General features: G+C 55.6%; 1 protein-coding gene across 1 annotated transcript in view; it reads right to left on the reverse strand.

The window, feature by feature from the left end:
* Window positions 1-14,813, reverse strand: part of Shank1 (SH3 and multiple ankyrin repeat domains 1) — a 59,529-nt gene that overhangs the window by 12,448 nt on the left and 32,268 nt on the right. The window contains exons 16-24 of the mRNA XM_036199435.1: window positions 12,707-12,789; window positions 12,339-12,463; window positions 11,732-11,867; window positions 11,187-11,267; window positions 10,656-10,679; window positions 10,404-10,472; window positions 9,970-10,088; window positions 3,588-3,684; window positions 4-3,073 (exon numbers count right to left, since the gene is read on the reverse strand). Of these exons, the coding sequence (XP_036055328.1) occupies window positions 4-3,073; window positions 3,588-3,684; window positions 9,970-10,088; window positions 10,404-10,472; window positions 10,656-10,679; window positions 11,187-11,267; window positions 11,732-11,867; window positions 12,339-12,463; window positions 12,707-12,789 (3,804 nt within the window). The remainder of the gene's footprint in view (window positions 1-3; window positions 3,074-3,587; window positions 3,685-9,969; window positions 10,089-10,403; window positions 10,473-10,655; window positions 10,680-11,186; window positions 11,268-11,731; window positions 11,868-12,338; window positions 12,464-12,706; window positions 12,790-14,813) is intronic.

The following is a 14,813-nucleotide window of genomic DNA, read 5'->3' on the forward strand; positions in this document are numbered from 1 at the left end:
CGCTGCAGGGAGGAGGTCCTCTCTGGGATGTAACTGGCTCCTCCGTGGTGGCTGTCTGTGCTGCCCCCGCTGCCTCCCCGAGCCCAAGGCAGAGCTCCTCCCGCGGCAGAGGACCCACCAAACTGCTGGAGCTTGGAGCTGAGTTCGCTGATGATGCTGGCTTTGACCGTGGCCAAGGCAGAGGCCTGAGGCTGGGACAGGGGCCCTGGCAGGGGTGGTGGTGGGGGTCCCGGACCCTCCTCCCACGGTAGCAGCTTCCGAGGCAAGGATGAGGCAGTGGGTAAAGGTACAGGCGGGACATCCGACTCAACCGCCACGGGACCCCCTGCCACACCTGCCGTTGAGGGTCCGGAGCAAGCACTCAAGGCCAGTAGCCCATCTGTTCCAGCTCCGGTCACAGAGACAGTGGGGCTGGTGGGGGTGACAGGATCTCGGAGTCCCCCACTGGGACCAGGTCTCAAATTTCCACCAGCCCCAAGCGCCCGGCCCCGGAGCTTGGAGGGAGTCATGAGCTGAGGGGGGTATGGTGGGCCAGGAGTCCCACTGCCCCCGAAGGCCTGGCCATCCAGGTAGGCAACATAGGTGTCCAGGAGCTCCGTCCCACTGGCCACCCCGGCCCCGCCCCCCGCCACGCCCCCTGTGTTGCCTCCTCCTTCAGCAGACAAACTGCTGAGTGTGGACGCGCTGCTGATGGTCTCCAGCGGGTGATCGCTGCTGCTCCGACTGTCCACCTCCTCAATTCCAGAATCCGTGCCAGGTGGAGGATCAGGGCCTGGCTGCGGGGCTGGGGGAGCTGGGGCTGCTGGAGCCGGCGGGCCTGGAGCAGGAGTATCCCCAGGAGCGGTAGGAGCCCCCTGGGTCAGCGTGGCCACTTCGCTATCGTAAGAGGTCAGGCTAGATGCGGTGGAATCCAGGGTGGGAGGGGCTGCGGCCACAGCCGGGGGTGGGGCTGCAGGTAGGGGGGTAGCCGGGGAGGGAGGGTCTGGCAGCGGGTGGGGAGGCCCGGGCGTGAGAGGCGACTCTGGCTTTTCGAAGCTATTGGAAAACTCCAGGGGTGGAGGCAGCGGCTCCGCAAAAAGAAACTCGCCGTCGTCCACATCCACCGAAGGGGCTGGCGGCGGCAGGACCAGCAGCGGAAGGCCGTTCTCCTCACTGCCCCGCGGAGAGGTTGGAGAGGCTGGCAAGACCCTGCGAGGGCTGGGCGGTGGGACCCCAGGCCCATCTTCAGTGGAAGACCCTCTCGCGCCCGCTGTGGGAGGCCGGGCCTGGCAATTCTCAAGGAACCGCACATGCAGAGGCAGCCGCTCAGGCTCCTCGGGGGCTGCAGTGCGCCAGGCCTTGCTCACCCCAGGAAGAGGAGTTGGGGGTTCCGGCCCCAACTGCAGCAGGAGCGGCCCGACCCCGGGAGCCGTCGGGGGTAGACGGTGCAGTAGAGAGCGGCGAGCTGCAGGTGGACTGGCGGGAAGAGCCTTCTCCTGACTTCCTAGGCCTGCCCGGTACCCCAGCTCCCGGCGCGCCGGGTCCCCCCAGAGGCGCAACACTGGCTCGTGACGCGCATGTGGCGAATGGGGTGAGTGGTGGTGGAGGGTTGGTGGCGGGGCGTCGTAGCGTGGCGATGGAGGTCTCGGAGGCGGCTGGGGGGTGCCCCCACCGTCCGAGGATTCCTTCAAGGCCCGCTCCCGGGCGGCCAAGGCCAGCCCCAGCGGAGAGGCGGGATCTAAGGCCTTGCCAGTCAGCGGATGCACCAGGGGCCTCGGGGGTAGGAAGCTAGTGAAGGCGCTGCTGCTCCCGCTGCCCCCGTAGGCTCGGCTGCCGGCTGCATAGGCCCCGTAGCCCCCGCTGCTTCCCCCCGACTCTAGCCGGAGGTACGGCTCGGCGGAGAACATGCCTTCATCAATGGATTTGGAATGGCGCAGCCGGGGACCTGGGGGCGCCCCCGGGCCCAGCCCGCTGTCGCCTCCATCCTCATCTCCCGCATCGGTGGACAGGAACAGCGTCGATCGCCGCCGGGCTTCGTTCTGCCAGCCTCCCTCCCTCCGTGCCGCGCCCACCAGGGCTGCTCCAAACTGGCTGGTGAAGTCCAGGGTGGCTGGGCCGCTGGGCGACCCAGGGGTGGGCACGGGCGACGGGGACGGCGGCACCGGGGACGTGGCAGGCGCAGGACTGGGCGAGGATCCACCACCGCCCGCGCCGTCGGGCTGGGTCGGGGGCTCGGCCTCTGTGCTGCTCCCCTGGCTGCTGCGGCCGCTGCTACTTGTGGATGGGGCTTTGATGATAATGGTAGGGATGGGGATGGAATTTTTCTCCGTCGGCCCGGCCGGGGGTGGTTCAGGCCGTGGCAACGCCGGGGATGTTGGGGAGGACGCAGGAGGGAGGCTGCCCTTCTGGGGCTCGCCTTCCACTTTGGTCTGCTTGACCAGTGGGCCCTTGCGACCGCGGCCCGAGCGAGCAGGCACATACATAGCTGCACTGGCTGCCCTCGGGGGCAGCTGGAAGTAGCGCAGGGCGGTAGCCTGAGTGGGGCCGCTGCTGCCTCCGCTGCTGCTGTGGTGGGAAGGTGATGGGACCCCTGAGGTTGGGCTGGGTCCTCCGCCCCGCCAGCCTCGAAGGCTAGGCTGGGGTCCCAGGGCCAATCGAGGTGGGGGATCGTCGGGGGAACCTCCTGTCTCCATCTCGGGTGGGTGAGGAGGGTGTGCATGATGATGGTGGGGCTGTGGAGGTGGGGCGTGATGATGGTGATGATGAGGTGGATGATGATGGGCAGGGGGTAGGGCTCCACTGTGATACAGGCTCTTCTCTCTGCCCCCGCCACGGGTGTCAGGAGGAGATGGCCCATCGAAAGATGAAGGGGAGGAGGCAGGGAGGGGACCCCCAGAACCAGGGTTGAAGGGGCCTCCTCGAGGGGAGGGAGTGAGGCGGCCAGAAGAGGAGGGGGCCGGAGGTGTGCTGTAGGGAGGCTCTGGTGGGGATGTAGTGGGTGGTGGGGGTATGTCCTCTGAACCGGGGACTGACAGACTACGGCTGAATTTCATGGCTGGGGGTGCTAGGTAGGGTCTGTCATCTTCTGCAGCCCCTGTTGAGACACACAAGACCGAGGGAGGAATTGGAAACTGGCCCGGCTCTTCCTAGATACAAGCTGTGCACTGCACAGCAGCACTCACCAGCAGGGGCGCAAGGGAAAAGGCTCAATTAAATGGAATTTCATCATCTGGCCATGAGGGGGCGCTGTTTACTAATTGTTCAAAGGTCTGCGCACATGATAATGGAGACTTGGAGTGAGTTTAAAGCAGGCTTGAGAAGAAAAGGCTATCATTTTACACAGCCGTGCAGGAAGCAGCTGGCTTCTCCTTCAACAAGTATCTGCCTCCACTTACTACCTGCCTGCTACCAACGCTCCATCCTCTGAACACAAGATCCTGGTTTTCTAGATGCTACCCACCCCAGGTCACACAGCTGAGAAGAAGCAAACCTGGGATTCATCCAAACGACCTCATCTAACCAGGGTCAAATATGGTGCTGGAACACATTCCCAAACCTAGACAGTCCTCTCTGTGCTTCCGGGCTACATCCCATTCTTGGAGACATACCAATAGACTTCTGCCGGAGCATAAGGCCAGGTCCAGGGGGCAGGAAGGAAGGCCGGTCATAACTTGGCTGGGAGCGGTGGTGGGGATCAAAGCTCGACTTCAGGGCAGCGGTTAGGGAGAGAGAGAGAGAGAGAGAGAGAGAGCAGAGGAGGATCAGTCAGCGTTCTCCATACCCTGAGGGTTACTTTCTCCTCTGAGTGCCTGTATGGCAGAAACATGGTGTGGAGAAGCTTGAAAGCAGCTCCTGGGAGAACGTTCTCTGGGGCGGCAGTCAGAAGAAGCAAAGCAAAGCGGGCAGATGAGCTGTCCCACGAAACCAGGCACCAAGCAGATGAGCGCCACCTGCAGTCATGGCCTGTACCCAGGTGACACCCTTCTGGCCTGCAGCGGCCGCCTCTTCTCTTGTTCATGCCTTTCTGGTCTCTTTTCCAGACTTGGCAGAATCTTTCAAAAGAAATCAGGGCTGGGGAGACTGCTCAGCTGTAAAGTACTTTGCCACACACACACACACACACACACACACACACACACACACACACACACAGAGTTTCAGGACCTCAGTTCTGATCCCCAGCAGCTGTGGCCCATGTCAGACCCACAGAAACACTGAGGTATGAAGCCAAACTGACACACAGTCACCGCTCTCACCTCAGAGACCCACATGAGCTCCTGCAGCTCTTCAATTTCAATCCACCAGCATCTTAAAGATGTATTTGTGTGTGTGTGTGTGTGTGTGTGTGTGTGTGTGTGTGTGCATGTGTGTGTGCAGGTGCTCACACATGCCTCTGCTCACAGAGGCCAGATGGGGCACCAGAGCTAGAGCTGCAGATGTTGTGGGGTATGCTGGGTTTTGTGAGCCTGGGATCCCAATTCCCATCCTCACAATGACACAACAAAGCCTCTTAGCCACGAACCATCTTTCCCCATTTATCTCATTAAAGAAAAAATTCTGTCTGACCATCTATCCATCTATCCACTGTTTTGTGCATTCATCATTTCTACCTACCCATCTGTCTGATCCTGTGTCCATCAGTCCACCCATCCATCATTCCATGCATCTATCTGCCTGGCCATCCATCCATTATTTCATCTATTCATCACTTCATCCATCTATCTTCCATCCACCATTCTATCTATTATTCCAACTATCCATATTTTTTCTGTCCATCTGACTTTCCATCCATTCATCACACTGGCTGTGTTTGAATCCATACAAGACATGTGGACCATTTCCATCTTCCTGGAGAGCTCTGCAGGGCAGTGATGGCCTGAGAGATTCAAGGCTTTCCTGGGTCTTGACTGTACCACCCCTGCACTGACCTACCTGGATCTCATTCATTCCACTAACAAGGGCTGTTCTAGAAGCCACAGATGTCCTGACTATACCTAGATGAAAGGCAGGCCACAAATAAATTAGACAACTGAACACAAAGTCCAGTGTGGTGACTTAACACTTGTCATCCCAGAACTGGAGAGGCTGAAGCAGGAGGATTACCATGAGTTCCAGACTAGCCTGGTCTACAAGTGAGTTCCAGGCAGAGTCAGCTACAGCAGGAGACCCTGTCTCAGGAAAATAACAAATACTCAAGAAAACAGAAAAAACAGCCCAAATCTGGAAAGCCAGATACCCTGCGGAGGGTGCTATTTCCATGGGTCCCCAGGCAACTCAGAAACAGCTTACGTGCCTGTTTCCCCATTAGACCTGAGAGTCTAGAAAAGGCTCCTCACAGGGATCAGGAGGGCAGTCGGGATGATGGGGAGGGGACAGGTGGACAGGGAAGGGGCATGGGGATGAGGGAGGGGTCAAGGTGATGGGGGAGGAGTCAGAGTGACCCAAGGGGGAGGTGGTAAAAGGAAGGGGTGACAGTCATAAATACTAGTGTGAAAGAAGTGGCGTTGGGGTTCCTGAACTGAAGAGGACCCCTGAGGTAATGAAAGCACGGGGAAGGCTCCCCTGGAGAAGAGCAGGCTCTCAAGGGAGCCTGGCCTGAGGAAAGAACACCTTCAGATAGCTCAGGTCAAAACAGCGGGTGAGGGGCTGGGGAGATGTCTCAGTGGGTAAGAGCAGTGTTCTGCAAGTACAAGGTCCCGAGTTTGAATCTCCAGTACCTACATAAAAATCTGGGCCTGGCTGCCCATATCTGTAATACCAGCATCGAGGCGCATGTGTGGTGAGGGGAAAAGGTGGATCCCTAGATCTGGACAGACAGTCAATTTAGACAAAACTGTGAGCTTCTGGTTCAGTGAGACTCTGTCTCAAAGGAAGCAGATAGAGAGTGGTGAAGGGAAGACACCTGCCCTGCTCTGGTCTTGGAATGGGTCACACTTGCACACCACACACACATAAACACATACCATATACCCTACCCACCACCACCACATCACCCCCACATCATACGCACACCCCACACCATACACACATACACACACTATACACAAACTATATACTCATAAACATACCACATATATCATACACATATACACATACCATGTACACTCACCATAAATACACCACACTATACACATAGACCATACATATACATGCCACACACCACATGCCTACACCACATACACACACCCAATATATACCCCCCCCCCAAAACACACACTTAAAAAAATAAGTATTTGGAAAAGAACACCCCACCTGCTTGGGTTAGCGAACAGTGGGGCCAGTCTCAGCAGACCTCTGTTTTGATTAGATATACATTTTTCCGAGAGTCCTGAGCAAGTGAGTTCAATTCCCTAACACCCATTTGTCTTCTATAAAATTGAGGTGATCCTTCCTCTCCAAGGAAACTTGTTGGAGAAGACCATTATCAAAAGGCAGAAGTCCAGGGAAGGTAGATTCAGGGTCTATGTAAGGAAGAACTTTCTAGAAGTCTGTCCATATATAGAATAACTGCAATAAGAGGTTGTGAGCTCCTGTCTTTAAATTTGTTCAAGCATCTGCTAGATGATTAGCTAGAAAGAGACAGAAGTATCAAAATTTAAGCACTAGCTAAGGCTGGGGGATGGCTCATTTGGTAAAGTACCTACCATGCAAGCACAAGGAAGGACCCGAGTTCAATTCCCAGACCCCACAGGAAAAGCCTAGTGTGATGAAATAGATATGTAGTCATAGTGCTGGGGTGGAGGAGACTGGTGGCTCTCTGGGGCTTGCTGACAAGCCAGTCTAGCCTAATTGGTGACCTCCAGGTGCAGCAAGAGACCCTGTTTTTGAGATACCTCAACAAACAGTATGAGTGGCACCTGAGGATGGACGTCAAAGGCTGTCCTCTGGTTTCCACAGGCACGTGTGCATATACACTTGCACACACATGAGCACACACTCAAGTAAGAGATGGGCTGGATGCGGGCTGAGGCTATCAGATGACAGTTTGGGATCCATGCAACTCAGAAGTGGATGCGAAGGGTCAGGCTCCAGGGAGAGTATTGGAGTGAGATCGGAGGGTGATTACACCCAGGTGCCGAGAGGAAGACTGTCGTTGAGAGCCCTGTGTGAAGGAGTTGACCTCTTCTGACCCTCCTGAGTGCAGCCAGGCTTCAACCAATTTTACAGAGCCGGAAACAAATGCTGGGGATGAGGTAGCATGGTTCAAAGCCACAGAGAGAGAAGAACCAGGATATAAATGCACAACCAGGCTATAAGACCTTTGCCCTTCTGATTCCTCTCTCTGCCTGCCTCCTGTCTCCATCCTTTCTCTTCATGTCTTTTGCCCCACACTTTCTTCCTCCTCCCTCCTCTCTCTCCTCCATGCTTCATTCCTTTCCTCCCCCTTTCTGCCCCCCTTCTTCCTCTCCCGCCACCCCCACCGCGCGCCTTATTGGTGCTGCAGATTGAACACAGGGTCTTTCACCTGCTGGGCATGTGCTGTCCCACGGGATGCACCCCCAGCTCTCATTTTTTTCTTACTCTGAACTTGTGTGGCAGAATGGCACAGCAGATAACCCACCCGAACAACTGCAGACATTTCAGACATCTTAAGAAGCCAAGGATGGGCCTGAAGGGAGGACTGTGGTCTGCGGGACACTCTACTATCCAGAGAAGTAGCCTCTGGACTGGAAATTCCAGGAATCTGCCTGCAAAATCTGCTCCCTGCCTCTGCATAAAAGCACAGGCTCTCTGGGGTTGGAGTGTGTGGTTTTGAGGGAATAAATGACACACCTGTCTTCATACCATCCCGTGGAAAACTCAGCCCCTTTCTCCCTTCAAGCTACAGGCAGTGAGCTTGGCTGGTCTCAGCAAGATGGGCAGCTGCCCCCCCTTCCAAGAGCTCCCAGAGCTCCCCTCGCTCATCACGGCAGCATCTCTACAAACAGCGTTCATGCTGCTGCAGACTTTGCAACTAGAGCACTTAGGCACCGCGGCCCAGCCTCCTTGAGTAACTTGCTGGCCAAAAGACGCTGATATCGCTGTAGCAACAAATCGGTTTTACCCTTTGGTTTTCTGAATTGGTCGCACTCTGTAGCCTAGGTTGGTCCTTAAAACTCATGGCAATCCTCCTGTCTCAGTCCCTGGAACGCTTGGATTATAGGTGTGAGTCACTACTTCTGACTTCAAAATTCACTTAAAAATTATTTTGAAGGGCTGGGTGGTGGTGGCACACGCCTTTAATCCCAGCACTCGGGAGGCAGAGCCAGGCAGATCTCTGTGAGTTTGAGGCCAGCCTGGTCTACAGAGTGAGTTCCAGGAAAGGTGCAAAGCTATACAGAGAAACCCTGTCTCAAAAAAAATAAAATAAAACAAAACAAAAAATTATTTTGAAGGTTAGAGATGTAGCCACTTACAGCACTTACATGACACCCACCAGTGAGGGGCTGGGGGTGTGGCTCAGTAGAGTCACTGCCTAGAATCCCTTAGGGAAGGATAGGGATGCAGCTGAGTGACAGAGCTTCTCAACGCTGTTCTTAACACCGCTTCCCTCTAATACAGTTCCTCATGTTGTGGTGACCCCCAACCTTAAAATGATTTTCATTGCTTCTTCATGACTATAATTTTACTACTGGTATGAACTGTTGTATAAATATCTGATATGCAGGGTATCTGATATGTGACCCCTGTAAAAGGGGTCTTAACCCACACATTGAGAACTGCTGGCCTAGAATCTCCTCAGTGAGGGCCTGGGGGGCGCATAGCCCAGTGGTAAAGCCCCTTTTTAGGATCCCCCAGTGAAGGATCTGGAGGTATGTCTCAGTGGTAAAATGCATGAGACCCTAGGTTCAACCCCCACAGAAGAATTGTTTTAGTGTCCACATCACAGGTTGTCTCTGTAAGCATCGCTCTACACTTGATCTAAGACCCAGATGCAGTGAGTACAGCTGAGAAAACCCACACCCACCTGCCAAGTAGATCCTAGGCTCACCTTAGAGTAAATGGCCCTAGGCTACCAGGCTGTGAGTGTGGCCTGAGAACAGAGCCTTGGCAGGCAGAGGCACAGGCTAAGGGAGATGCCAGGCAGTGGGTTACCTCCAGAAGTGACAGCTGGAAGGTACAAAGTTGGTGTCAAAGGGCCAAACCCATGGGGGCGGAGCCAGCAGGGCCCTGGCAGAAGAGCCCAGGCAAGGTTTGGGTCTTTTCTGAGTTTCATTTCTACATCTGTAAGTGAGCTAACCACTGTATGGAATACAATATCTGAAATATGTTGAACTCGATAGAGATCAGCCTTTGCCTGTGGGGAAAGGCAGGTGGAGAGGGCACACACATGTATATGTGTGTGTGTAGGCCAGAGGTCAGTATTAGGTGTCTTCTTCAATTACTTTCAATTCTATTTAAAAAAAAAAATCATGTGTGTGTCCACGTGTCTGTGTGTGGGAGTGTGCACGTGGACAGTGCTGTGCCCTTGGAGACAGAAGAGGGCGTCAGACCTTGTGGAGCGGGAGCTGCCGGCAGCTGACAGTCTTCTGCGAGAACACAAACACTCTTAGCCCTGAGCTGTCTCTCCAGTCCCAGCATGGATATTTTCATAGTGTCTAACCTCTGTTGAGCATCCAGGATCATGCTGGGGATATATAACTATGACTTTTTTTTTTTTCCGGTCCGGAGAAAAGGTCTCCCTATGTAGCTCAGGCTGATCTCAAACTCACAGCAACCCTCCTGACTCAGCTTCCCAGGATCTAGGATGATAGGCATGAACCTGCATCTCTATAGCATCCCTTTGTCTTACATGAGATCCCTAAGGTGGGAAGGAAAGAGGGGAGATGAGATAGGAGAGGAGGAAAAGAGTGGTACTTCTCAGGACTAGTGTAGAGCTTAGATGTAGAAGACATTTGGGAGAGAGAGTGGTACTTCTCAGGGCTAGTGTAGAGCTTAGATGTAGAAGACATTTGGCGTCTTCACATCAGCATGTGATCCCCTCAGTTTCCTTCTACCCCAGTTTCCTACCTCAGTGGCAAAGAATCCTTTGGGCCGGTGCTTGCCCAGGGACGCGAGGCCCCCAGGCCCAGGACCCTCACTTGCACTGATGGTCTGCTGAGCAGCCGCCAGGATCTCATCCAGTTTGTCTGTGGGGAAGTAAAGATGGTCAGAGACAGGGAAAGTGAAAGTTACTTTGGCCCACCGCAGACCTGGCTGACCCGGGGTATGATATAGAGCTCACATGATCCTATTTCTGTCTCTGGGGACACCTCCCAGCCCAGCAGGCAGGGCCCGGTGATGACAAAGCACAGGAGAGTGGGTGGTACAAGGATAGTGTGAAGTAACTGGGGTTCCAGGGCCCCAGTGCTGAGCTCACAGGAAGGAAGAGGCAAGGAGTGTGTGCAGCATCCCCAGAGGCTGTAGGGGTGGGGGGATTTGGGAGCCATGCTGTGACATCTTACTGAGTGCCATCTGATACACAGTCCGCTTTTTTTCCATGCTGGGCACTGGTGCAGGCTGTTGTTCATATTCTGTGGGCAAAGGAGAAGGATGAAGATCAAGGGTGCCCTGCAGAGGGCATGGTCAGCAGGTGTGGACCAGCAGGTGTGGCCAGCGCGAGGTGGGGGCAGTGAGGGGCTGGGGTCAGGGGAAGGGTAAATCCACCGGTGGGGTCGGGAGACTGGGACCCTCCCACCAGACCTGAGCCCACTCACCAATTTTCTTCTTCCAGGGGGAGACTAGCCCAGGGGTAGACAGCAGAGGAGCCAAGAGTTAGGACATCAAGGGGAGGTGAGGGACCCTCTTTGGAATGCCCACCTCCCTAGGGACCCGAGTGGTGGAACCGTCAGTCATCTGCCCAACTGGCCCCAGGTCAGGGGAAACGAGACCCGCCCCAGGTCATGGGATTCTGCTGGCAAGGAGCTGCTAACCTTCCTCTGATGATTGAGGGAGCCAGTAGAATGGGGGGAGGGAAGGAGAGTGACCCATGGTGAGGGGCACATACAGACCCCCAGAGACCCGGGACAGAGAAACAGAGATACAAGAGGGCAAAGGGGAGACTCTGAAAAACTCCCCAGTGACACACAGGCAGGCCACAGAACCTGGCCCAAGGACATGGAGGGGGGGCGGGACAGGAGGAGGACAAGGACCCCTCGTGACTAACAACACTGACAAAGTCAAGGGTGGTCCAGCCCCTGGCCCCTGGCCGCCCCTGGCCCTCGGCCCCGGCAGCCCCGAAGGCTCACCCATTTCCTCCAGCTCTGAGGTCATAGACTTGGAACGCAGGGAGATGGCTGGGGGCGGGAGCCGCTTAGCCTGCTGGGATGCTGGAAAGGTGGGGATGGGTGGGAGGTGTCAGTGTTGCAGGGAGAAGACCCCTTGACACCCATTCCTTTCACTGTGCTTCCAGAACTCTGAGAACAGCACCCCAGCATGCTGAGCCTTCTCTGCCTCAGTTTCTCCCTAGAAAGGTTATGAACAGGCAGGCCTTGAAAGGGAAGGAGGGCCTTATGGGGATATGAGGAGTGGCCCTAAGCGTCTTAATTTGGTGGCTGGAGAAGCCCTTTATTTTGATACAAAGTCTCATGTAGCCTAGGCTAGCTCAAACTCACTAAGTAACCCAGGATGACCTCGGACTTCTGATCCTCCTGCCTCCACCTCCCGAGTGCTGGTATCGCAGGTGTGCATCATGATGCCTCTTCCTGCAGCTTTGGGGATGGAGCCCAGGGCTCTGTGTGTGCCAGGCCAGCTCCCTACCAACACAGCTAAGGCCACAGCAGTGAAGAAGTACCTTTCTTGTGGACGGCCTCGTCCATGTCTGGGTGTCTGGTCACCATCACCACCTTGACCATCAGTGTGTTGCCTCCCTGGCGGATCATGTTGACCACCTGACGGTGGCCAACCTTGACTACATTCTGTCCATTCACCTGTGTCATGAAGGAAGGGGAAAGACTTTCAGCTCTAGAGTCCTTGACCGAGTGACCTCCAACCTCTCTCATCCCTATAGCCTTCCCCGGCTCCCTGTGATCCCCGTGTCCTCAGGAATGGGCTGACCTGACGCCCTTCATGTCTCTGTATTGCATATATTGGGGGACAATTCTGTGGTACTTTTTTATTTTCATTTTCAGGCACATTTATACTCTGTGTCCCAGGTTGGCCTGAAACTCACGAAGTAGCCCAGGCTGGCCTTGAACTAGTGGTAGTGGCAGTTTTCCAGGAATTACTAGATGGAATGACAGGCGTGAGCCACCACACCGGTATGGGCACCTTTCAAGAGTCCAGGAAGAGTTGCGGGACAGGAGGATTCCCAGACTGAATGTGCCGACCAGAGCAGCACACCGTGTGCGGGCTTGGGGCTGTCCCCGGGGACCCAGGAGGACAGTGTGTCTGGGGCTCACCTCGATGAGGAAGTCTCCCATTCGCAGTCCAGCCCGCCATGCTACGCCACCCTCGTCCACAGACTCGAGGTACTGCAGCGCCGGGAAGGCCGGGGTGGGGGTGAATTCCTCGATGGGGGTCTGCGCTGCAGACGGGGAGGAGCCGGCGGGGTCGGAGAGGAGGGGGGGAGAGGCCGAGCAGGGGATGGGGCTCAGACCCAAGTCACAGAGGACTCACTGCAGCTGAGGGACCAGCACCCCGGGGTGGGGCAATGGGTGGGCTTGAGGGTGTGTGTGTAGGGGTCCCTTCTCTTTTTCCGTCCTCCCTATCCAGGCCCTGCTTCTTGGGTCAGAGAGGATCTCCCATCCCCTCCCCGGCCAGCACTCACCCTTGGCCCCCCGTAGCACGAACCCGAACCCCTCACTGTCCTTCTTCTGCAGTAAGACTGTCTTCTCCTTGATGATGTAATCACTGGCAGGAGGCAGGAGGAAGGGATGGGGGGGGATGGAGAAGGGCTCATAAGGCACAGAGTCGGTGCCCTACCCAGTCACAGGGTGCCCCAGCCCCTGCATGGAGACCATTCACTGCAGTTCCACCCCCATTCAGTCTGTACTTATGCTCAAGACACCCCCTCAAAGCCCAGGGTGCTCTTGTTTCCACCCACTCTTTCCTCATTCATCCTTCCGTGAATCCATCCACCCATCCATTCAGCAGAGCTGTTACTGAGCCCACAGTGCACCAGGCACCCAGTGGGGTGGGCAGAAAAGGCTCTGAATTTTCACAGCCCTGCCTGGGTCCTGGCTGGCAGCTTCCTGTCTGTGACCTTGAACCTATGACTTTAACCTTTTGTGCCTCAGTTTCCAAATCTAACAGGGGGACCTGCCTGAAGAGACTGTGAGAGAGTTTACAAGTTGTACTACACACACGGTGTACACAAAGCCCACACTATGTCCTTAGGCCAAAGTGTTAAGTCAAGACAGTGAATGTACTAACATATCCCATCTCCTTTACTACAGGAATACCTCCAGAGAACCAATCAAAACAATGTTTACATTACCCTGTCCGGTATGCTAGCTGCTAGCTGCACATGACTATTTTTTTTATCAATATTAATCAAAATTAAACGTAAAGTGTCAGTTCCTCAGTGGCCACGTGATGTTCCTGATGACAGTGCTGATACAGAACATTCCTGTCAGTTATTAGAAGTTCCGGTGGACAGTGCTGACTGCTGCATCCCCTGTTAAGTTTCATGTGTGTGTCACACACACACACACACACACACACACACACACACGCTGTCAGTATACTCTGGTCACACACCAATTACCAGTCCTGGCGATGCAAGCCTGTCATCCCAGCTGCTGGAGGGGGTTGCTGAGAAAGAGGGATCAAAAGCTCAAGATCGGCCTGAGCAACTTAGTGAGGCTCTGTCTGAAGATAAAACGTGAAAAGAGAGCTAGGGATATGGCTCAGCAGTAAAGCTCTTACTCAGAACCCCCAGTGAGGGGCTGGGGTGTGGTCAGTGGTAGAGTCCCTGCCTAGAATCCCCCAATGAGGGGCTGGGGTGTGGCTCAGTGGGAGAGCCCCTGCCTAGAATCCCCCAGTGAGGGGCTGGGGTGTGGCTCAGTGGTAGAGGCCCTGCCTAGAATCCCCCAGTGAGGGGCTGGGGTGTGGCTCAGTGGTAGAGCCCCTGCCTAGAATCCCCCAATGAGGGGCTGGGGTGTGGCTCAGTGGTAGAGCCCCTGCCTAGAATCCCCCAGTGAGGGGCTGGGGTGTGGCTCAGTGGTAGAGGCCCTGCCTAGAATCCCCCAGTGAGGGGCTGGGGTGTGGCTCAGTGGTAGAGCCCCTGCCTAGAATCCCCCAGTGAGGGCCTGGGGTGTGGCTCAGTGGTAGAGCCCTGTCTAGAATCCCCCAGTGAGGGCCTGGGGCGTGGCTCAGTGGTAGAGCCCCTGCCTAGAATCCCCCAGTGAGGGGCTGGGGTGTGGCTCAGTGGTAGAGCCCCTGCCTAGAATCCCCCAGTGAGGGCCTGGGGTGTGGCTCAGTGGTAGAGCCCTGTCTAGAATCCCCCAGTGAGGGCCTGGGGCGTGGCTCAGTGGTAGAGCCCCTGCCTAGAGTCCCCCAGTGAGGGGCTGGGGGTGTGGCTCAGTGGTAGATCCCCTGCCTAGAATCCCCCAGTGAGGGGCTGGGGTGTGGCTCAGTGGTAGAGCCCTGCCTAGAATCCCCCAGTGAGGGGCTGGGGTGTGACTCAGTGGTAGAGCCCCTGCCTAGAATCCCCCAGTGAGGGGCTAGAGGCTTATTGCTAGAGCATCTGCCTAGAATCCTTCAGAGAGTGGCAAGGGTATGGATCAGTGGTAGATCCACTTAGCATGCACAAAGGCTCTGGGTTCCATTACCAGCACTGGGAAAAATAAATACCAATTCTCCCTGAATATGGTATCAGTTCTAGAGCCATATATCTCACATCTTAGTAGGATATAAACATAGAGGAAACTGAT

The sequence above is a fragment of the Onychomys torridus genome, chromosome 1, assembly GCF_903995425.1.
Source record: "Onychomys torridus chromosome 1, mOncTor1.1, whole genome shotgun sequence".
Lineage (NCBI taxonomy): Eukaryota > Metazoa > Chordata > Mammalia > Rodentia > Cricetidae > Onychomys > Onychomys torridus.